Here is a 24,826-nt window from a genome sequence, read left to right as displayed (position 1 = left end):
AATAGGGATAATTGATAGTAAAGATAGGGTATAAGGTGACCGCCTGCAAAACTAGCATAGGTGCCTTTAGGTTTGTCTTTAAATTAGTATTTTGTGTAAGACCAGCAGAAAATGCTCATTTTGGCGCTCCCCAAACAGGGGCGCCCGCCTGTAGTACATCTTTCAAGCCTCCTTGAAAGATGATATTATTTAAAGGTTAACTAATTATATTACAAATATCTTCTTCTTCATGTGCTATCTCCACGACAGATGTCGACAGTCTTCATAACTATTATAACTTTAGAGATGGTTGCTCTGAAAAATTCATTTAAGAGGAAACAGTAGCGATCAACAGGTAGCGAAAATGCGTTCCAATATTGCGGCTGTAATTTTGAATATTTTTTCGAAATATTTGGCACGCGTATTCGTGACATATTAAAGAATGGCGGTACAGAGCCCAATTTGAAAAATATATTAATATGTGGAAATTACTCTGTAATTAAATAGAATATTAAAAAACGAGCCTGTACAAGAAGAACAAAAAAATACACTTTCTTCAAATAAACTTTTTTATCCGATGCCTAGATTTTGTGTCATTTTGGAACTACTAAATTTTTTTATTTCATTAGTAGTTCCAAAATGACACAAAATCTAGGCATTGGATAAAAAAGTTTATTTGAAGAAAGTGTATTTTTTTGTTCTTCTTAATGGCGGTACAGGCTCGTTTTTCTAATATTTTATTTAATTACAGAGTAATTTCCACATATTAATATATTTTTCAAATTGGGCTCTGTACCGCCATTCTTTATTATATTACGAATACGTGTGCCGAATATCTCGAAAAAATATTCAAAATTACAGCCGCAATCTTGGAACGCGTTTTGGCTACCTGTTGATCGCTACTGTATCACCTTAAGGCCATCGGTACATAATTCGCAAATATTTTACGACTATCCCCACTTTTTCTGTCTTTACACGGCAAATTACGTGTAGTAAAATTCACACTGGTATGGATATGTAAAAATTACTAGAATGTCATTCTACTTGAAAATGTCTTACACTATTATATAGGTATTTATCAATATTATTTAATCAACAACTTAAAATATTCCCGATGCTATGTCAAATATTTAAAATTGTCACTGATTGTCACTGTCTGACTGACAATATGCTGACAATATTCTATTCGACTGAGTGCGTTGTAAGACAAAGATAGATCTGGAAAATATTACCACGGACATTGTGTTCATTTTTTTCGAATCCTGAAAAAACAATAAATATTTTTGAAAAATTTAAATGCAGAATGAAAGACTAAATTATTACCGAGGGCCGAAAGTCCCTTAGAATAAATAAAAAGTTTTTTTTTTTTTGAATGAGATATTTGAAATTAAAAATCAGACTAAATTTTCTCTTAACTTTTCACCCCTGTAACTTATTAAAATAAACATTATAGAAGTTCTCAGGCCCTCTTTCGGCCCTCCCTAATAACGTAATCTTTCATACTGCGTTTAAATTTTTCAAAAATACTTATTAGTTTTCTCAGGATTCGAAAAAAATGAATCCCCATTTGAATAGCATTGCAGCCGAAAATACGTACCTATCCCCTTAATAGGAAAGGAACATTTTGACATCTGTCAAAAGTTTCAATGTATTTTAAATGTAATCATTTTTTTTGGAAAAATTTAAACGCAGAATGAAAGATTACTTTATTACCGAGGGCCGAAAGTTCCTTAGAATGAATAAAAAGTTTCTTTTGAATGAGATATTTGGAATTAAAAATCACACTAAATTTTCTCTTAGATTTTCACCCCTGTAACTTATTAAAATAAACATTATAGAAGTTTTCAGGAACTTTCGTCCCTCGGTAATAAAGTATTCTTTCATTATGCGTTTAAATTTTTCAAAAATACTTATTAGTTTTCTCAGAATTCGAAAAAAATTAATCCCATTTAAATAGCATTGAAGCTGAAATTTCGTACCCATTCTCTTAATGTACATCCGTCCATACCATCATTCTCTCAGGTTGCGCAGCTATTGTATTATATGTCTCCCTGCGCACCTACGCACCCCTTTCCTTAAATTTTCCCTGTATAATCAGTTCTAGCAACGTACATATATCTATCTCCAGGTTTAATGTGTCTGAATTATTTCAAATAAAACGTAGTTACAGAAGATTTATATTTTATGTTTTATTTTTCTTTAAAAATATATACATACTTAAACATTATGTTATTTATAAATTTATAAATATTATTATTAAACATTTTTAAATGTCGTAATTTAAAAATTGAAGGTTGAAAAGAGGAGTGTTGAAATATATGGAGAGGTTTCTGAGGTTCTGAAATGGAAAAAGTTTTTATACGAAAGATCATTCATAGACTTTAAAATTTCTAATGCCCGGTTGCACCAACAGATCTTAAGCTTAAGTCGAGAATATCATAATAATTAATATAATATAATTATAATATATTACAATAAGAATACCATAATATAATAATATATGTAATTGATAATAAGGTAAGAATCTAAAATTATGGTGCAAAGTAAGTAATACTCAAGGAGGCCCTATCTATAAGTAGAGCTTAGCTAAGCTGGAGCTTAAGATCTGTTGGTGCAACCAGGCATAAATGTTCTAAGTTATTCATTTTTAGGCCTTTATTCTCGAAATGGAAAACTTAAAACTCTGTTTCTGAATTGGCTCTGTTATATGGACAAAAAATTGTGACTGTCCAGATGATGAAGGGAGTCTGATGTATCTGACCTCTTCTTGGAGGCGGATTTGAAAAGACCTATACGTTCAAATAACATATTGGCTATTACAGGTACTCAACATTATAATATGTACACTACCAAGACTCATTGCATCAGTCTTATCTTTGTTGTTCATAAGCAACCGACCCAGGTTATTGTTTGTTTTTAAGAATATATTACCATAATCTTTGAAATATATAGCTAATGTTTATTTATAACTATTATCATTGAAAGTTGAATCTATAATAATTCATTATCTCTACTAACTAATAAAGAAATTAGCAGACTTTTCCAAATGTCTGTTTAATCTTTGTTGTAAAATTTTATTTAACAGTTATAGGTACTAGTTCTATTTCTTAACGTTCTTTGACATGTATTTTCTAATTCACTGTTATAAGATTTATAAGAAATTGGTAAGGAAACAAGTCTGTGAATACAGCTGTGGAAAGTTGCTAACTTATGTTGGATTTGGTGAAAAGAACTATTGGGTATATTAATTATTGTGTATATACATATACCAGTATGGGTTGGTTTTCTATAAATATCAAATTTAAGAAAATATTCTTTAAAATAAGTGTTAAGTCAAGAAAATTCAAACTACAATTATCATTTTGTGTTTCCAAATGAAAATACAATTATCATTTTGTCTTTATAAACTGATGGAACTTGCTAATATAATCCAAGAACTGATATACTTAATAATTATCTGCAACCAGTTAACTAGAGTGTCATCAACATTCCTAGCATAGAACTTTATGTAGTTTAAATATTCATAATAGAAAATAATATTGACCATAATATTATATGTGATGATCCTAAATTATTTTGTGATGACGAATATTGAGACAGATGGAAACAGTTGAGGGAGACATACGTCCAGGACCTCGATTTTTGACCCTTCGCTTCGTTATCGAACGTATTCGCTTCGTATCTGTTTAGTGTACAGATAGCGAATGATCGATAACTAAGCGAAGGGTCAAAAATTGAGGTCCTGGCGAAAGACGCGTACAGGTTAATGATGAGAGGAATTTTTTTGAGATATGTGACTTCGTGGTCAGAGAAAAATCAGAAAATTTCTTGATGTCTCTTAATTTTTAAATTAATAGGTACTTTTAAAATGATGAAACTGTTGCTGGTATGAGCACACAATCATGTAAGTCAGGGAAATAAAGGTCCTCTATTCGTAATCCTTTATAAGTTTTATTACATTAAAGTAAGATGAGGCGACCGGTTTCGCTGTTTACATGTTATCAGAATCGTCAGGCCCACAAGAAGCTTAGGCTGAACAACATATAAATAGTGTGTGTAAATAATAGTGATGCTTAAGGGTATATACAGTGATGAGCATGCTAATAACCGGCAAAATAGCGCAAAAGATGAAAAACATATTAAATTGTGAGATAAAATGAAATGAAACTGGTAGAGTTGTTAAATTTAGCGATAGTAACATCCAAATTGACATTAAATTGATTGTTCCCCACCTTTAGACGTATCAGAGGAGTATGTCAACTAAAACTGTCACTATGACAGTGGCATGTCTCAAATTCGTTCGATACGTCTAAAGGTGGGAAACAATCAATATAATGTCAATCTACAAGTTAATATCGCTAAATTTAACACCTCCACTAGGTTCATCGCTTTTTATCTCACAACTTAATATGTTTTCCATCTTTTGCGTTATTTTGCGGGTTATTAGTTCGCTCATCACTGTATATAACGATACAAACAGTTATTAATATAGTATAGAGTACTATAGAGGACTTTAGTAGTTAACAGTTGATGTACTGTAAGTTATATTAGATTTCAAAGTTAACTTATATATATTTTTGAATTTATAAATTAACTTTGAAATCTACTTTAACTTACCTTAATAACCGTTTGTATCGTTATATACACTCTTTAGCATCACTGTTAATTACACTCAATATGTATATATTTTTTAGCCTAAGTTTCTTGTGGACCTGACGATGCTATAAAACATATAAACAGCGAAACCGGTCGCCCCATCTTACAATATAATAAAACCTATTTAGATGATTGTGAGTAGAGGCCCTTTATTTCCCTAACATATATTAATACTTTTAATTTATTATCGATCTTGTCTTCTGACAACAAAGAGTGGTATTGATCCAGAACTACAAGACAATTACCTTTATCAGCTTTGCTAAAAATTAAGTTAGTTTTTTTGATAATATTATTGATTAAGGGAACATTAAGGAAGGGAAAAATGAATTTGGAGTTTTTATGATTTGGAGATAATTAACAGAAGGACAAAAAACAAGACCTAACAAACAGTTTACAAAAAAGGTGGAAAGAGTTTTACAGACAGAGCCCTGGATTCTAATTTTCTTTAATTGGGAGAGACTATTTTTAATTTATTATTTATGTATGCTGACAACAAAGTGGAGTGATGTTGATCCAGAACTACTAGACAATTACCTTTATCAGCTTTACTAAAAGTTTATGTTTTTGATATTTTTTATTAAGGAAACATTCTAAGAGAAAGACGAATTATGAGTTTTTATGACTTGAAATAGGAATTTCTTAGAGAATTGTTATTTGAAAAGAGACGTGAAAGATTTTGAATAACTATATCAGTCTCAATGGAGAGACTCTCGAGATCTTTAAGAGATAAATCTTTAGGAATGGAGTATTTGAGACCATAGTTGAGGAGTTGGAGTATATCTTTAGAGAAATTAATATCAGAGATATTTTTTAGTCTAGGATGAAAGTGAGAATTAGAAAATTTTGTGTTATTTCTGAGTTTAGAAGATTGACTTGATCTAGCTTCATGGTTAATATTCTTGAAGTTCATTGAATTTAACTCTTCTTTCCTTTGGACATTTTTTCCATAGAAATTCATTTCCACATTCCTTGGAGGATCGTTTTTTCCTGTGATGTCTTCTAAAGGTTTCTTTAAATATTTCGTTATTTCACAAGTTTCTTTATACATTGTTTGCTTCTGTGCTCCAATATTTTCGAAATGTTTATAAAAAAAACTAAAAAAGAATAAAAAATATTAGTAAATTGGTCACTAACTAGTTTACAAAAAATGCATTTATTACACGCTCAGATTCACATAAGACTAGCATACATCTTCAACAGTTCAAATGTTCATTGTGCTATAAAAATAATACGTAAGGTTAATAACTTTGTTCCTGCTAAAGTTTGTAAAAATACAAAGAAAGGTCGATTTTTATTCTCAAATTTTAATTTTTTTGCATCTAATTTTTTTGGTATATTGGTCGTCTTGATGATGTCATCGGCTCATCCTATATTTAATTAAAGAAATAAATATTCCGTTTAGGACAGATTTGACAATATAGGTTTAGGCAGGCTATCCACCTCTAATAGGGCTTTTCATCGGATTATACGACATATGACAGAAGCTCGAAACAAATGACTGTGAATGAAAAGCCCTATAGGCTGGGCAGATTATTATCGGAGAATGTGCCATTTTTGGGCAATTGCTGGTTATTTACCAGCAATTTTATTGCTGGAATCGAATCGTATGATCCTATATATTATTAATAATATAGGTATGCAAAGTCCGCAGATAGTGTGTTACTTTTTTTATAAACAAAATTGCGCCCCAAAATTTTTTTCAATTATTGCTTCATAACTCCAAAGATTTTAAATTTACATAAAAAATACTCAAATAAATATTCACCGTAATTAAATTCTGCATAGAGACATGTTTTTCCCGATTTACTTTGACGAAAACTTTACTCGGAAAATGCGGGTTTTTCCAACAAAATCTTTAATTTTCAACTGAAATTTTAGGTAAGTAATTTAGTAAGTAGTAAGTATAGATTATATTTTTAGAAGGCGATGGAAATTAAATGAACAGTTTAGCAACAATTAAATTGTTAATTCACAATTTACGGCTATGATTTTTATATAAAAAGGCACTATACCTATCCAATGAACTTTACAGAATTGAAATTGGACTATTTAAGCGGCCTCAGGAAAATTGTAAAATTATTAACAATTTTTTGGCTTATAAACAAATAGAATATCTCGGCAACTATTCAATGAAATTAAATTATTGGAACAATATTGGAAAGAATCCGCTAGTTTGCTTCTTTTAAAAGAAAAAACGTTTAATTTTAATGAGTAGTTCCTGAAATACAACCGGTCAAATTTGACCGGCATGTACGGCAAAGATATAAATAATAGGATGGTAAATTTTGAGACATCACCTTTTTATTTCAGTACTCTTTCTCCACATATCTTTAAGATACTCATGACATATATTATAATAATAAAAACTATCGATATTACAAGTGAAAAATGCCAAAAATACCAAAATTCCAATCAAAAATTAGGTTGAAGAAAATGGAATCTTAAAGATCAAAATCGGTATACGTTAAAAAGTGCATTTTTTCTGCTTGCCATGGAGTAAATTTCTTCATTTATTTTTGTTACCATGTAACTCGAGTAGAGCCATCTAACTAACATTTAACGATTATTAAATATCAAAGTTGCTTTTGTTTGTAATAATAAATTAATTTATGTATAAGAAAATAAAACTACATATTTTTTCCAGTTGAAGATTTTTTTTAGATAAACTTAACATAAGTGTACCTTTTAACGTTTAAAATACAAATATTCTCATTTGAAAGCTGTATAATTATTTAAACAATCTTTGTTTAAACAAATTAAAAATTTTTGTTACAATAAATAAATTAATTTATTATTACAAAACAAAAGCAACTTTGACATTCAATAATGGGTTAGTTAGGTGGCTTTAATTAATTGTTACTAAACTCTTCATTCAATTTCCATCGGCTTCTGGGAATATAATCTGTACTAAAAAGGGCTTTTATGTCACCGAGTTAACTAATTACTAGTAAATAATTACTTACCTAAATTTCAGTTGAAAATTAAATATTTTGTTGGAAAAACCCGCATTTTCCGAGGAAAATTTTTGTCGAACTAAATCGGGAAAAACATGTCTCTATGCAGAATTTAATTACGGTGAATTATTATTTGGGTGTTTTTGGTCTAAAGTTAAAATCTTTGGAGTTATAAAGCAATAATTGAAAAAAAAAAACGATTTGGGGGCGTTATTTTGTTTATAAGTAGCACACGATCTGCGGACTTTGCATACTTATATTATTAGTATATAGAATCATAAGATTCAATTCCAGCAATAAAATTACTGGTAAATAACTTTTTCTTGTATTTTGTTAATTAGCCCAGAGTATAATGACTTGAAATATTCGAGAAAATATGTCAAAAGTGCTGTTCAACCAAGTCAAATTTTTGCCAAACAAATAAGTAAAAAAATAGCACATAAAACAACATCCAAAAATGTTACTCTACATCCTACCAGACTAAAAACAATGGGAACCTTCTTTGGTAACACCTCCGAAGCTTCTACAATTTGCAAGCCATAACGGATGCTGAGACTAAGGAAGATGAGGGAATTTTACAATTTATAATTCACGTCCCATCTGCTCAGCGTGGTAAAGTTCCAACGAGAATGGTTCCCTCGTACTCCAATCAGAGTAAACATGTAAATCAAAAATGAATAATTATTTTCAATTTCGTTGCAACACGAAACTACAGCCGCATCATTATTCCAGTTCAATCAGAGAGTGCAGCAAGCACCTCTACCGGTTTCGAAACTTATTAGTCTCTCATCAGGAGGCACATATGCTGATCTCTCTGACCCAGCTTGGACAAACCCCGGCATGCAGTCACTGATCGCAGGGAGTTTTAACTTAGTTTTTTGCTAACAGTTGCCGCTAGGGCATCCCTGCCATTTCGTTCGTTGCGATCAGTGACTGCATGCCGGGGTTTGTCCTAGTTGGGTCAGAGAGGGCAGCATATGTGCCTCCTGATGAGAGACTAATAAGTTTCGAAACCGGTAGAGGTGGTTGCTGCACTCTCTGATTGAACTGGAATAATGATGCGGCTGTAGTTTCGTATTGCAACGAAATTAAAAATGGTTATTCATTTTTGACATAAGTAAAAGTTCAAATTATATTAGATAATTACAGTATAGCCCGAAATAAACAGGAACAACAACAGGTCTATACAAGTTAATTTGGGTATGACAGCGTGCAGAAAGAAAAACCTATGTTTCAGTTTCAGTACTGTTTATTTCGGGTTATACTGTACTTTGTCTACAGTGTTATTTCTAAAGCAACCAGGCCTTTTAGTACACCAAAAACTTACAAACCAAGTAGAAGACTGTAAATATGCCTCATAAAGAATGGTTTGCATAGTTTAAACTAGACATCAAGACTTAAATATGATAGAAATATATGCATCTGAGAACAACAGAGATGTCTAATAGTCTACGAACATCTCCATGACCGTTTGTTTATGGTTTACAAAAAAATATGGCGCTTTATAAGAAGTCAAAGAGCGGAGGTCAAGAAATTAATGGTACCTAAACACATCGAAAAGGTGCATGGATAGACTATACAAAGAATTTAAATAAAAAGGAACAACAAATGACGTTGGAACCACAAACACAAGAAGTTATCCTATACGAAGAAGTTCACAAAAGCAAGCATAAAGTATTAATTAATCATTAAGAACGAATTAATCATTATAAGTATATCAACAAATCATACAGAGAAAGCAGTAGAATATTCTAGACTCGCGTACCTATATTTTTTAACCAACTTGAAGAAAGACGACAGACTGGATTTAAAGATGTAAAGGTAGAAATCAAGAAATATACCTATAGCTGAAATTTACAAAGTAGATGCGAAAAAAGTTGTACTGTTTATAAAAAAATATAAGCTGCAGTTACTACTGGATAGTTGGTACAGACAAATGTAAAAGGAGCGTCAGGATCTTTCAAATTAGCGTCGACCTAGCGTTATCTTCTGGATTTGCCAAGCTTAGTTCAGGAGAGAAAAATTAATCTGGGGGAGCAACTAAGCCGCAGAAAACTGCGGCCTACGAAGCATTCTTCTATCAGCGAAAAGGCAAAATCCGTAATAGCTAAGACTAAAAAGCCGCATGAAAGACAGAAAAGTTGAAAAGAAGTCAACACCTAAAACTACGTCTTTATCCGCAATTTCAACTCCCGCAGAGACCAAAGTAAAAACACCAACCAAGGCGAAGAAATCGAAGAAAGGCAGTCCTACGAAAAAACCAAAGGCACCAAATTAACCAAAATAACTTTACAAACTCCCAGTTTAAAGGATTTTCTATGCCTGTGCAAAAATTTATATCACTTTTCCTTATAATTTACAGGTCATCACCTTTAGCATTTAAAATTACTATTTTACATTGATTATAATTATAAGTAAAAAATCTTTACCACCAAATTTACCAAAAACCTGTTGTTAGATACCTGTATTAAAGAATGTCTTGGAAAAATCGTACTTTTCTTGAAACCATGGGTTTCGCAGTCAACATAATATTACTAGCTACAGGAAACCATATTTTACAAAAAGTAATAATTTGAAAAGGTTATAAAATCATAAAAATGTAGATACTCACCAAAATGTTTATTTTATGAAAATTATATTGAGTTGAAACTCCAATGATTTATTGTGAATAAAGAGTATATTAAAGCTTAAATACTTATAATTTTAAACCACAATCTGATGTTGACCAAAATAGCTATATTTAGATATAAGCAAGAATCGAAAAGAGACAACGAAGTAAAAGCTTGTTGAAAGGTGGGACTGCCGACCAAACAAGCTTTTTTTGATATTAAATTTTTACCTATAGCAGACATAGGCGTACAATAGACTAAATTGGGAGATATAAATTTCAAGACGAAATAAAGAAAATAACATGAAATTTTCAATCATCCATCCTTCGATAGAAAATGTTTCTTCCGGTTTCTTTTTTCCTTTGCTCCAATTATATCCGTTTAAAAGAGAATTATAGACAGTGTTTTGAATCTATTTTCTTGTGGCATCCTAATGCAATTTACTATGTTTTTGGGAATAAGCCACAATTTTACTTTAAAATAAGTTTATTTGACGTTTTGATTTCCACTTCGGAAATCGTTAGCAAAATACAAACATTAATAAAATGAATAAATTTTTCTTTTGTTGCATGGTAAAAAATTATTCTAATAATTTAATTTTATCTGACTCATTCATGTTGAAAACTCATACATACAGGGTGTTTGGTAAAAAATGGGCCATAGTTTAACCTAATATTCCTGAGGTTAAACTAGGTCTATTTAAGCTAACTTACCTTAGTACGAAAGTTGATAATAACCGAAATACAGGGTGTCAAAATTAAACTTTTATTTTATTTATTCTTGAATATTTCCTAACATGCATGGGATAATAACACGAAATTTGGTAAGGGGGTTTTTTGGGACGAGAACTCTAAATTTACGCTACATACTTTTTGAATCAAAACATTTATTCTCTTAATAGTCTGGGCAGACTATCGGAGAATAGGCCATTTTTGGGAATAGCTATTTGTATAACAAGGGAGGAAAGTGCTACTTTTCCTCCCGAGAATGAAGTTTACTGCCCGACGCGTAGCGGAGGGCAGTAATCATTCAAGGGAGGAAAAGGCACTTTACTCCCATGTTATACATATGATTTTTCCACCTTCCTCAAATGAATAACAAGTCATTTTTCATTTTTATTTAATTTATTTATGTAACTAACCAACAAAATTTATTAAAACTAAAACTAACAAGTAGGTACAATATAACTGTCAACTGTCAAATATAAGTCAAATTGTTAATGTAAACATTGTTAAATCAAAATAACAATTTACAGTTTTTTACCATTCTGCAAAATACTGGGTGTTTTATAAATAAACATTAAAATGTATAGATACTTAAGTAATAGAAAATAGATGTTGTACAGGGCGTCAATAAGTTATATTTCATGAATGACGTCACTTTTACTTTTCCTCCCTAGGGAGGAAAAATATTTTCCTCCCTAGGGAGGAAAAGTACAACTTTGCTCCCTACAATTAGGTCCGGAAAAGTATACTTTCGGTAGAGGTAGGTGGAAAAAGTTATTTACCAGCAATTCTATTGCTAGAATCGAACCTTATGATTGTATATATTAATAATGTAGGTATGCAAAGTCCGCAGATAGTGTGCTACTTGTTTTATAAAAAAAATGGCGCCCGAAAATCGTGTTTTTTTTTCAATTTTTGCTCTATAACTCCAAAGATTTTAACTTTACACCAAAAACACCCAAATAAAAATTCACCGTAAATAAATTCCCGATCGAATTTCCGTGTTTTTCCCGATTTACTTAGACGAAAATTTTCCCCGGAAAATGCGGGGTTTTCCAACAAAATCTTGAATTTTCAACCAAAATTTTAGGAAAGTAATTGTTAATTAATAATTAAATAACTTGGTAGTATTAAAGCTGTTTTCGTATAGATTATAATTACAGAAACATATAGAAATTGAATTACCAATTTAGCAACAATTAAATTGTTAATTAAAAATTTACGGTCGCTATAATAACCACAATAATTACGATATATAAGAATAGCTATGATTTTTGTATAAAAAGATACTGTACCTAGCTAATGTACGTTACAGAATTGAAATTGGACTATTTAAGTGGCCTCAGGAATATTTTAAAATTATAAACAATTTTTTGGCTTATAAACAAATAGAATATCTTGGGAAATATTAAATCAAATTTATTCGTGAAAACGATATTGGAAAAAATGCGGCAGGACGCTTTAAAAAAAAACGTATAATTGTGATAAGTGGTTCCTGAGATACAACCGGTCAAAATTGACCGGCATTTACGGCAAAGATATAAATAATAGATTCATAATTTTCGAACCATTACCTTTTTATTTTTGTCCTCTTTCTCAACACCAATTTTCCTATCTTTAAAATACTTATAACATATATTATTATAATAAAAACTATCGATATTACGAGTGAAAATTGACAAAAATAACAAAATTCCAATCAAAAATTAGGTTGGAGAAAATGTAATCTCAAAGGTTCAAAACGCTATACGTTAAAAAATTCATTTTCTCGGCTTCCCATGGAGCAATTTTCTTCATTCTTTTTTTGTTCCCAAGTAACTCGAGTAGAGCCATCTAACTAACGTATTAATAAATGTCAAACCTGCTTTTGTTTTGTTATAGTGGATTAATTTATTGAGAATAATAGAAATCTACATATTTTTTCCAGTTGTAGACTTTTTTAGATAAACTTATTACAAGAGTACATATTAACGTTAAAAACACAAATATTCCCATTTGAAAGCTGAATAATTATTTAAACAATCTTTATTTAAACAAATTAAAAATTTTTGTTATAATAAATAAATTATCTTATTATAACAAAACAAAAGCAACTTTGACATTTAATAATCCGTTAGTTAAATGGCTATACTCGAGTTACTTGAGAACAAAAAAAGAATGAAGAAAATTGCTCCATGGGAAGCTGAGAAAATTCATTTTTTTAACGTATACCGATTTTGAACTTTGAGATTACATTTTCTCCAACCAAATTTTTGATTGGAATTTTACTATTTTTGGCAATTTTCATTCGTAATATCGATAGTTTTTATTATAATAATATATGTTATGAGTATTTCAAAGACATGAAAATTGGTGTGGAGAGAGAAGACAAAAATAAAAAGGTGATGGTTCGAAAATTATGAACCTATGGTTTATATCTTTGCCAAATGCCGGTCAACTTTGACCGTTTTTATCTCAGGAACCAATCATCACAATTTTCGTTTTTTCTTTTAAAAGAAGCGCCCTGCCGCTTTTTTCCCACACCGTTTTTATGATTTAATTTAATTTAATATTTCCCGAGATATTCTATTTGTTTTAAGTCAAAACTTGTTTATAATTTTAAAATACTACTGAGGCCGCTTAAACAGTCCATTTTCAATTCTGTAAAGTACATTAGATAGCTATAGTGTCTTTTTATATAAAAATCATAGTTATTCTTATATATCATAATTATTGTGGTTATTATAGCGACCGTAAATTTTTAATTAACAATTCAATTGATGCTAAACTGTTCATTTAATTTCCATCGACTTCTAGAATAATTATAATCTATACGAAAAGAGCTTTATATTACCAAGTTACTTAATTATTAATAAACAGTTACTTATCTAAAATAATTGTTGAAAATTAAAGATAATGTTGGAAAAACCCGCATTTTCCGTGAAAAATTTTCGTCGAAGTAAATCGGGAAAAACGCGTCTCTATGCAGAATTTAATTACGATTACGGTAAATTTTTATTTGAGTGTTTTTGGTGTAAAGTTAAAATCTTTGGAGTTATAGAGCAAACGTTGAAAAAACACGATTTTCGGGTGCCATTTTTTTATAAAAAAAGAAGCACATTTTCTGCGGATTTTGCACACCTATATTATTAATAGATAAAATCATAAGATTGGATTTCAGCAATAAAATTTCTGGTAAATAACTTTTCCTTGTATTTTGCTAATTAGCCCAGAGTACAACCGGGATAATCTAATAACCGATCATTGATGGCTAGTAGAAACGTTTCGGGGCCTCAAATGTCTATTCCTTAAACCGGGATATTCCTGTAACCGGCATTCTAATGAGCGGATTCGACTGTATCATTAAAGGAGTCGTAATCTCAAGCAAAAGTAAAACTAGATTAAAAATATTGGACCTCAAAGTGTCTAATTTCTCTACTACCCAACGTAGACACTTTCAGCTTTTCAACCCGAAGGTTCACACATTTATTTTGGAATCTGTCTGCACTTACATCGTAAAATGCTACGGCGGATTTAAAAAAGTTTAGGTTGTAAAAGTGTGTTACGGTCGAAATGTATTTCACGACAGGGTATTATATACATCTACTGTCTCCTCGTATGTTCAAACTCTTATATCGTAACTTAAAAGTTAAGTACGCTCTCACAGCTTATATAACTATTAAAACAGATTTTTATTTTGTTTGTTCTGTGATGCACTAAAAAGTTTTAAAGAATAATCTGATGTAATGGTGGTGTATTAATAGACAAAAACAATTAAGGTTGAAGCAAGAATGATTGTTATGTTGTAAACATTTCTTAAAATGTATAAACATTTTCAATTTCTTTGCAACACGAAAATGCAGCAGCTGAATAATACTCTGGTTAAATCGGAGAGTGCAAGAAGAGTCTATACCAGTTTGGGAGGTTTTTTCCTCCTCATCAGTAGTCCCATATCCTCTTCTCTCAGATTTCCCCAGGTATCATACTTTGGGCCTTTCCGAATTGCAAAGAATGAAATACCACGGATGAACTAGAGCCATCTACCGAAAAACAAAGTAAGTTATCAATCAAAGTAGCACAGAAAACGACAATAAAAATCGTTCCCATACCACCAGATTGACAACAGGTGGAATACTTTCTTTGGTTACAACCTCCCGAGATTTTCAAAAATTATAAATCATAAAGGATGCCGAGGAAAGTAAGATGAGATAATTTTAAATAATTCACAACCCATCTGCTCAGCGTGGTAAAAGTTCCAACAAGAAAGATTCCTTAGTACTCAACAAAAGAGTAAATGAATTAAAATGTATAAACATTTTCAATTTCTTTGCAACACGAAAATACAGTAGCTGCATATTACTCTGGTTAAATCGGAGAGTGCAGGAAGAGTCTATACCGGTTTCAGAGGTTTTTTCTTCCTCATCAGTAGTCCCATATCCTCTTCTATATATTTATTGTAGTTTTGTGTGCTACTTCGATTGATAACTTACTTTATTTCTTAAATTGTTTTTCCCCAACATGTTTTGTGAACCCTATTTGTTATCTTGTCTTGTCTCTGCTCTAGAAAGAGAAAAATGTGCTATAATGATCGCCAGTGAGCAACACTAAGAAGAAGATTAAAATGTGTGGTGCAACATCTTCTTCTTCTTTTGGTGCCTATTCGTTTCGAATATTGGCGATCATTCTGACTATAATTATTTTATTAACTGAGGCTTAAAAGAGATTAGTTGTTGTGGAAAACCATTTCCTCAGGTTCTTTATCCATGATTTTAGTCAACCAGGTTTTAGTCAACTTAGAGCTCAGTGCAAAATTTTATCAAAAAATTGTTATGCTAATTATAAACATTCAACTGAGATTTCGATCCAAGCTAATCCAAAAAATTTTTGGAAATTTGTAAACAGTAAGAAAGAAAATAATAGTATGCCTGTCTCAATGTCACTCAACAATACACTAGCCTCTAATGGCAACGATATTGCAAATTTATTTGCTAGCCATTTCTCTTCAGTTTTTAGTAATAAAACTCTTAAGCATAATGACAATTCAATACAGTCTAAGGTCTGTGTATCTTCCTATATTATACCAATTTCAAAAATATACGAAAAACTTTCAACTCTTAATGTCAATAAGGGACCTGGGCCAGATGGTATTTCTCCCATTTTTCTTAAACGATTCTCTTTTATTCTGTCTCGGCCGCTTTATCATATTTTTAATAAATCCCTTCAGTTGGCGGAATTTCCTGACTTTTGGAAACTATCCTATGTCACTCCAATTTACAAAGCAGGTAATAAAGCTGACATAACGGATTATCGTCCTATTTCTATTCTCGGCACAATTCCCAAGGTATTTGAGAGTATTGTTACTGATTACCTTAATTATGACTGCTCTTGGATACTAAATTCTCAACAGTTCGGATTTTCTTGTGGTAAATCAGCTGAACTTAGTTTGTTGCTTTATGTTGATACCTTGTCTAAAGCTTTGAAGAGGGGGTTGCAGATTGATTCAGTGTATACTGACTTCTCCGAGGCTTTTGAAAGGGTGAACCATGATCTTTTGTTACATAAGCTCAAGTTATATGGCATAGAAGGTTCTGTGTTGAAGTGGTTGGGCAGTTACCTAACAAATAGAACTCAGCAGGTTAGGGTTAATCATCATTACTCCAACACTTTTCTAGTAACCTCTGGTGTACCTCAGGGCTCTCATTTGGGTCCACTTTTGTTTAACCTGTATATTAACGACATCGTCACCTGCTTCTCTAACACTTCTGCTCTCTTATTCGCTGATGATCTTAAATGTTATCAAATCATTAATAATCAAGATGATGCAATATCATTGCAATCAGATTTAGATAATTTAGCCAACTGATGTCTTGATAATGGGATGGATTTGAATGTCAACAAGTGTCACATTATCCGGTTTTGTCGGAATCATCATTTATCAGTATTTAATTATACCATAAATGATCAATTATTGGATACGGTAGACTCAATTAAAGATTTAGGTGTTGTTCTTGATTCCTCTCTGAGCTTTAACCATCACATCAACAATATTACTCAAAGATCCATGAAAATGCTGGGCTTTGTTAAAAGGACAACTCGTGATTTCACGAACGTGTTCGCTATTAAAATGCTCTATTGTTCTTTAGTCAGGACGCACCTTGACTACTGTTCTCCAGTTTGGTCCCCACATTATTTACACCTCAAGAACAAACTTGATAGTGTTCAACATAATTTTCTTAGATATATTGGGTTCAAAAAACACATCAATTATAATTATACAGATATGGAACGATTTTTGAATATCTCTTCTCTGGATGTCCGTAGGAAGCATAAAGATCTTACAGTATTGTTTAATATTATCAATGGCATATACTACTGCCCTGAACTCCTTGCTAAAATATTGTTGTTTGTTCCACCACGATCAACAAGACAAATTCAAACCTTTCATATTTCTTTTCATAGATATAATTACTCATATTTTACGTTTGTTCCTAGAACACTAAGACTTGCTAACTCCCTAGGTGACCTTTTACTTTTTGGTAACTCTGTTGATGTTTTTAACAACCATTTAACCAAATTAAATATTTAGCAATGCCATAACCTTGTTATTTGTTAGTAATTAATGTTTTGTAATTATTTTTCTTTGTCATGTCTTTTTAAATGTTTTGTACTCTCTCATTTTATTCTTATATATTCAACACTGTAATTATCAATATCTTATTAATGTATTACCGAATTGGGCTTGCCCGTATAAATAAATAAATAAATAAATGATATTCTTCTTCTCCCAATTTCTCGCCTTCCGAATACTTTGCCTTGAAGGATGCAACATCTGGCGCACCGAAAATGATATATGTATTTATGTAGAGGAATTTCATTAGTCAATATACTTGACAGATAATCAAGTGGAATAAGTCAAGATCCAAACTACGAGAAGTAAAACAGTCGATATTCTTCTTCTTCTTGTGTAGTGACTATCCGTTTCGGATGTTGGCGACCATCATGGCAATCTGTACTTTGCACACTGCTGCTCTGAAAAGATTTGTGGTTGTTGTGTTGAACCACGTACGTAGATTTTTCAGCCAGGAAATGCTTCTCCTCCCTGGTCCTCGTTTTCCCTGCAAGATTAATTGCAGCAGTCCATTTCTCTCGCAATTCCTCATGATGTGACAGAGGTCGATTTTGGCTGTTTTTATTGTGGTCAACAGCTGTGTTTCTTTTTGGGTTCTCAAAAACACACGCTGATGACGTGGTCGGTATAAAATATCTTCAGGATTCGACGACAAAGCCACATTTCGATAGCCTCAATTTTCTTGCAGGTGGCGTCTGTGAGAGTCCACGACTCAACTCCGCACAGCAGTATAGGAAAAATATAACATCGTAGTACAGCGGTTTTCAATATTTTTGAGTCATGTACTTTCTTTTAAATTCTTTTAAAATTATTCTTGATACCACCTAACTGAAGTACCTATCGACCTAGGTAATCTAAATAACTACGAATATGCTGGATTTTTGCTGTGTGTTTGTATTTTGTGTACCACCACAAATACTGAGATGTACCACAGATTGAGAACCCCTGTCGTAGTAAATTGATTTTTATGGGTATTGATAAATCATGACATTTGAAAATAGCAATGAGCAACTCTTAAATACAAAAAACCCCACAACGACAGGGCAACAAAGACAGCACCAGTTAGCCGAACCTGAAATACCAGGGCCCACACTAGCAGAAGTAAAGTCCGCAATTTCGTCCCTAAAAAATTATAAAGCCCCAGACCCAGACAGCATACAGGCGGAACTACTAAAAAAAGGGGGAGAAAAACTACATCTTGAGATATATTATCATCTTATAAGAGAAATCTGGGAAAGAGAAGAAATACCAAAACACTGGCATGAAAGCCATGTAATACCTATTCACAAGAAGGGAGACAAACAAATATGTCGGAACTATAGAGGAATATCCTTAATCAATACAACATATAAAATACTGTTTAGAAGACTAACTCCATACGCAGAGGAAATAATAGGCGATTACCAAAGCGGATTCAGACCGGGAAGGCCGACCATAGAAAAGATCTTCGTCCTACGCCAGGTGTTGGAAAAAAAAACTGGGAATTCAACCGCGATGTACACCAAATCTTCGTGGACTTAAAACAAGCTTACGATTCTGTTAGCAGAGAAGCATTGTGGGAGACTATAGTAGAAATGGGAGTACCTGGAAAGCTGGTACGATTAGCACAGGTGAGCACGGAGAACGCTTCTGCACGAATCAAAATTGACAGCACCACGTCGGAAGAATTCCTCATTGACACGGGGCTTAGACAAGGAGATCCTCTCGCCCCCCTGCTGTTTAACTTCGCACTGGAACATGCAGTAAGGAAAGCTCAGCCACAACTAACAAACGAATTTGCCGCCCAAGGATCAAAAATACTATTGGCCTTTGCGGATGACGTGGACTAAATTGACAATCCACCAGAGATGCAAAAGAAATTTTCACCCTATTCGAGAACGGAGCCAAGGAAGTTGGTCTTAAGGTCAACGAGGACAAGACCAAATACATGGTGGTTACGAAGAACCAAGGGTTAGACAAAACATAACCATTAATGAATACAATTTTGAAGTCGTCAAAGAATTTAAATACCTGGGAGCGATCATAACATTTCAAAATAAATACGAAATGGACGTGGCAGCCAGGATCATTGCAGGAAACAGGGCATATTACTCATTAATGACCCTACTTAAATCAAAAATACTCTCAAGACCAGCAAAAATAAGAGTATATAAGACAATAATTTTCATATATAAGAGACTAATAATACTTCGGTTGTTTGATTGTCCTTACCTATCTTAATTTCGTGAGCCAGATATATATATATATATATATATATATATATATATATATATATATATATATATATTTGTCTACCAGTTCTATTTGTTCATTTTGTATTTCAAGGTGTTTACTTGGTACTAAGTTCGTCATATATTTTGTTCTTCCAACATTTTCTTTATTTGTCCCAAATGGTCTGCAATCAGGACTATATCGTCTGCGTAGCTTAGGTGATGTAGCATCTCTCCGTCCACATTTACTCCTTTATTACCCCATTCGAGGGTTTTGATCGCTTTTTGTAGAGCCGATATGAAAAGTTTAGGTGACAACGTATCCCCTTGACGGATACCTCTTTGGATTTTTATTTGGTTGCTGTTAGCGTGTATTTGTATCGAGCTTGTCGCATTTTTATATATATTGCATATTAGCCTCGAATATCGGCTATCAATGCGGCTCTCGTTTAGTGCTTCTATAACACTGTCGAGTTCTACTGAGTCGAATGCTTTGTGGAAATCTACGAATGCTTAAACTAAGGGCTTGTTATATTCTATGGATTTTTAGATGAGTTGTTTTATTGTTTGGAGGTGATCGTTGGTTCCAAAGTTTGCTCTGAATCCAGCTTGTTCCCTACTTTGATATAAATCTAATTTCTTGTCTAATCTTGTGGTGATTACTCTCGTGAAAAGTTTATAAAGATGGTTTAACAGACTGATTGGTCGGTAATTTTCCAGATCAGTTTTTTCTCCTTTTCTGTGCAGAAGAATTGTTTTGGCTCTATTCCATTCAGATGGTATGGATTTCTTTGTCACAATACAGTCAGTTTATGGTCAGTTTTTACTTGTTTATAATAATACTAATGCCTAATAAATCTTACAATTTTTTTCCTGTTTTTAATAATTTAGTTACGTTTGCTTTTGTTTTATTGCAGTTTTTATTTATAATTTTCTTCCAATAAACCAGATGTTTCGCATTACCATAAATAAAATTAAGATCAAACGAACACACCAAAAGCATGAACAAAAATTACTTTTTTGTTAATTTTGTTTTCCCGCAAAATATGAAGTAAGAATTGAGCATACAAAAATTTTACATAAAATTGTGAGAAACAATCGGCGCGAGACAGATCTTTATATGAATACATGAATTTTAAATGAGAAGACTTATAAATGAGGAGAAGACTTAATCCGATAAACCAACATCAAAACAGCCGTCTGGAACAAATTAATAATCCTAGAAAACAGTAGTTTTCAGTGCTTTATATAGAACGTCAAATGTTGGAAGAATCAACCATTTACATAGATAAATAAAAAGCACAAATTTGCTTCTAAACTCGGAAAACAGGCGGAAAACGCGCATGTTTTCGGGTGCTTCCCGCCGATATATAACTTTAAAAATTAGCGGTTTGTAGACAGTCGCTTTTCACTGTTCGTTGTGCTTTAAATCATCTACCACGCGGATGGCGATTGGGGTGACTCTTGTTTAAAAATAAACAAATAGTTAGAATAGGTGTCTCGGTTGAAATATGGCATCTGTGAAAAATGAAATTATCAACGACTCGGAACCTACGAACGGGACACATATCAACAAGTTTTATTTTTACGAGGTAAGTTGTTCTGTCATAAGTTTTACGAATTTTTGATATTTGTGTTGGACCAGAAAAATTATAGGTACTAACAGATCAGGAAATAAGATTTGTCTCGTGACTGTCACAAATGTAGGTATCTAGGTATAGTGATTTTTTTCTAGTTATTACAGGCCTATAGAACGAAAACATATGCGTTTCTGCAGAGATTTCGGCATCTTTTCTTTTTTATTAACAGTTTAGTGTAAAAAATGCAATTTTTTGATTTTTTGTTTAGCATTAAAAGGCTGACTATTTAAAGTAAAATTAAAAAACTTCTTATTTTCAAATATAAAAAACAAGCTTTAAAACAGCGGTTATAGTACGTCGTTTAAAGGTAAAATATTGCAAAACCTCTAAATTTTAAAGAACCCCTTGGATTGACATGATATTTGGCATACACGTAGCTAACAAGTCAAAGAAAAAAAGTGATATTGTGCCGATGTGTGCTTTTGCCCTAGGGGTCAGTTTCACCCCCTTTGGAGGTAAAAAATAAATGTTCGAGACAAGTCCGGAAATGGATAAGATGAATAATTCTAAGCAACTTTTGGTCTATAAAGTTTTTTCTACAAGTTAATACTTTTCAAGTTATTTGCGAGTGAATCTGTTAAATTTTCTACAAAATATAATAACCACGTTTTCAGACGGCTTTTCTCAAATAACTCAAAAAGTAAATATTTGGTCGAAAAAAGATTCTAATCATTCTAATGGAATATTTTAACGTGCCATAACCAAAAAACGAAGCACTTTTTTTGGGGAAAGCTCATTTTACCTTTTTTAAAGTGATTAGAAAATGCTTATTTTTGTTTTTTAAAAAAATTTTTAGCATCAAAAGTAAACAAGTTACGCTCAAAATAAAGTTGGTTTTTTTTTGGCAAGAAATCTGGAAAATCACCCCCTAATTAGCATTTCAAATGAACTTAATAGTTACCACTTCATAAGTTTTTTACTCGCGTATGTATTGATCATATGATCTGTAAGTTTCATCGGTTCAAAGTCGTTATTTTTGAAAGAGCTGTAGTTAAAAGGGCTTGAACGAGTCACATATCACGAGTGTATGCAAATTTAGAAACACCGAATCTTAACCAATTTTTGTCTTACAGAAAAACAAAAAAAATACAAAATATTCAGAAAAGTAAAGCCGACTTTTTTTATTGTTTAAGATTGTTGGTATCTCTAACAATTTGTAAGTTATTTTGAAAAAAAGCATTTTTTTTTTCAAAATTAAAATTTTTAAAAAATTTTACTTAGAACCAAATTTTTTCAAAAATAAGCACTTTGAATCTATGAAACTTACAGATCATATAAATACAACATAAGTAGAGTAACTTGTGAAGCGGTAACGATTAATTTCATTTAAGTTGCTAATTTGGGGTGATCTTACTGATTTTATTTTTGCCAAAACAAAAGGGACCAACTTTATTTTGAGCGTTGCTTACATTCGACGCTAGAAATTTTTTTTATAAAAACAGAAATAAAGCTTTTTTAAACACTTTAAAAAGTTGTCATGCGTTTTCCCCAAGAATGCTTCATTATTTGGATATTTCCCATTGAATTATTCTATTTGGAATTTTCGAATATGAACCTATTTTTCATTAGCTATAACCCTGCTTTTGCTGGGTATGGAGACCTAATATGTACACCGTTTTTTTTCTTCAGTTTTTGATAGGCTATAGTTTTGCTAGGAATATTTTTTTCGACAAAATGCTTACGTATTGAGTTAGTTGCGAAAAACCGTCTAAAAACCTGGTTATTTTGTTGAAAAAGGAACATATTCACTTGCAAATAACTCGAAAAGTGTTCATTTGGTGAAAAAACTCTATAGAACAAAAGTTGCTTAAAATTAGTCAATTTATCCATTTCCGGACTTATCTTGGACATATATCTTTTCACCGCCGAGATGGGGTGAAACTCACCCCCAGGGCAAAAGCACACATCAGCACCATATCCCTTTTTTCTTTGACATGATAGCTATGCGTATGCCAAATTTCATGTCAATACAAGCGGTTCTTTAAAATATACAGCAAAAACCGTGAAAGAATGTATCTACTATTATTACTAAAAGTTGTAAAATTAATTAATTGTTTTGAAAACTGCAAAATCAGGCGAATTATTAATTGTTTACAACTAGTGTAAAATTCAACCTAGATATTTGTTGTCCCCAAAGTGGGGTATTCTGGAAGAGACCAACGAACACATAGGATTGTGTTCATTGTTCTCTGCTTCTGCTCCCTAATGAATCCTTAAAATATCAGATCGATCCACCAATTAAGTAGTTTAAAAGTTATTATATTTGTCTATCCCAGACACCTTTATTGCAATAACATTAGTCGGAAAATAATGAAGATACCCTAATTATACGGAAACCAAATGAAGGTTTAAGACTTAAAATATGAATCAGAAAAGGTTAAACAAAACTTCACAACTTAAAACCTTCTGCAAAATTACGGTTCATTTTGAATTATAAGCAAATAGAAATAACTTTTGAACTATTGCTCGTAGATAAAAATTTTTTCTACGAGCGTGCAAAAATGTCTACTTTCGCGCACGCATTTTAGTTTAGAAAGTTTTACTTTTCCGCACGCGCGTTACTTTTCCGCACGCTTTTTACTTTTCCGCACGCGTGTTAATTTAGATATGTTAATATGGCCTTAAAGTAATTGTAATACATGCAATAAACTAATATTTAGATATTATTTACTAATTTATTTCAAATATATCTTATTGTTTTCATGTTTTAATGAAATTAACGCGAGAATTCGATGAAATAAAATAATTTTGACATAATATTCGAAAGTCAAATCAGTAGACAATAACAGTGGTTTTGAATCGTCGTCATGGAAACCAAGATCGTCGTCATGCTAACCAATTATGCTAAAACTTTGGTTTTGACCACCTTGTCAAAGAATTAATTTGTGTATGTATTTTCATATTAATTAAATTAATTGATTAAGATTTGGTCATTTTTTAAAGACTCATAGAAAAAATATTGTTCCTAACTCTTGCAGAAAGTCTCGTTTCCGCACTCGACTGCTTTCTGAACTCCCGCTTCGCGTCGTTCGGCAAACTGCAGTCTTAGTTAGCAAGCAATAGTTTTTCTGGAACCTTTAAATAAACAATGCTAATCTGTTTATAATAATTAAAAAATAATTAGTGTTATTTTAAGGGCGTAGGCGCAAAATTTCGGGCCTATCTGTTTTAAATACATTCTTTTTTTTCGAATCTTGAGAAAATTAATAAATATTTTTGAAAAATTTAAACTCATAATGAAAGATTGCATTATTACCGAGGGTCGAAAGTCCCTTAGAATAAACAAAAAATTTGTATGTTGTTCTGAAGCTATTTCCTTGTGGCATTTTTATAATCAACTATTTTCAATGGGAAATAAGCCACAATTTTTCCAAAAAAATGATTTTATTAACGTTTCGACGCCCAAGTCAGGTGTCGTTGTCAAAATACAAAATAATACTGTATTA

General features: G+C 31.8%; 2 protein-coding genes across 5 annotated transcripts in view; one reads left to right on the top strand and one right to left on the bottom strand.

Annotated features, from left to right (window-relative positions):
- Nucleotides 1-3,261: 3,261 nt before the first annotated feature.
- The window catches only part of LOC114345218 (uncharacterized), a 231,693-nt gene continuing 210,128 nt past the window's right edge, over nucleotides 3,262-24,826 (bottom strand). The window contains exons 1-2 of one of the 2 annotated variants that reach the window (XM_028296042.2): nucleotides 10,201-10,313; nucleotides 3,262-5,729 (exon numbers count right to left, since the gene is read on the bottom strand). In XM_028296042.2, the coding sequence (XP_028151843.1) occupies nucleotides 5,252-5,683 (432 nt within the window). In that variant the 5' untranslated portion in view covers nucleotides 5,684-5,729; nucleotides 10,201-10,313 and the 3' untranslated portion in view covers nucleotides 3,262-5,251. Of the gene's footprint in view, nucleotides 5,730-10,200; nucleotides 10,314-24,826 lie in introns of those variants that run through there. The other variant, XM_028296049.2, reaches the window with a different exon arrangement.
- The window catches only part of LOC114345196 (cardioacceleratory peptide receptor), a 370,854-nt gene continuing 367,162 nt past the window's right edge, over nucleotides 21,135-24,826 (top strand). For 2 of the 3 annotated variants that reach the window (XM_028296017.2, XM_050646429.1), the window contains exon 1: nucleotides 21,135-21,332. In XM_028296017.2, the coding sequence (XP_028151818.2) occupies nucleotides 21,252-21,332 (81 nt within the window). In that variant the 5' untranslated portion in view covers nucleotides 21,135-21,251. The remainder of the gene's footprint in view (nucleotides 21,333-24,826) is intronic. The other variant, XM_050646430.1, reaches the window with a different exon arrangement.

Source organism: Diabrotica virgifera, chromosome 3 (genome assembly GCF_917563875.1).
Source record: "Diabrotica virgifera virgifera chromosome 3, PGI_DIABVI_V3a".
Taxonomy (NCBI): Eukaryota; Metazoa; Arthropoda; class Insecta; order Coleoptera; family Chrysomelidae; genus Diabrotica; species Diabrotica virgifera.
Note: the sequence above shows the minus strand (reverse complement) of the source record. Positions and strands in the feature narration are given on the sequence as shown.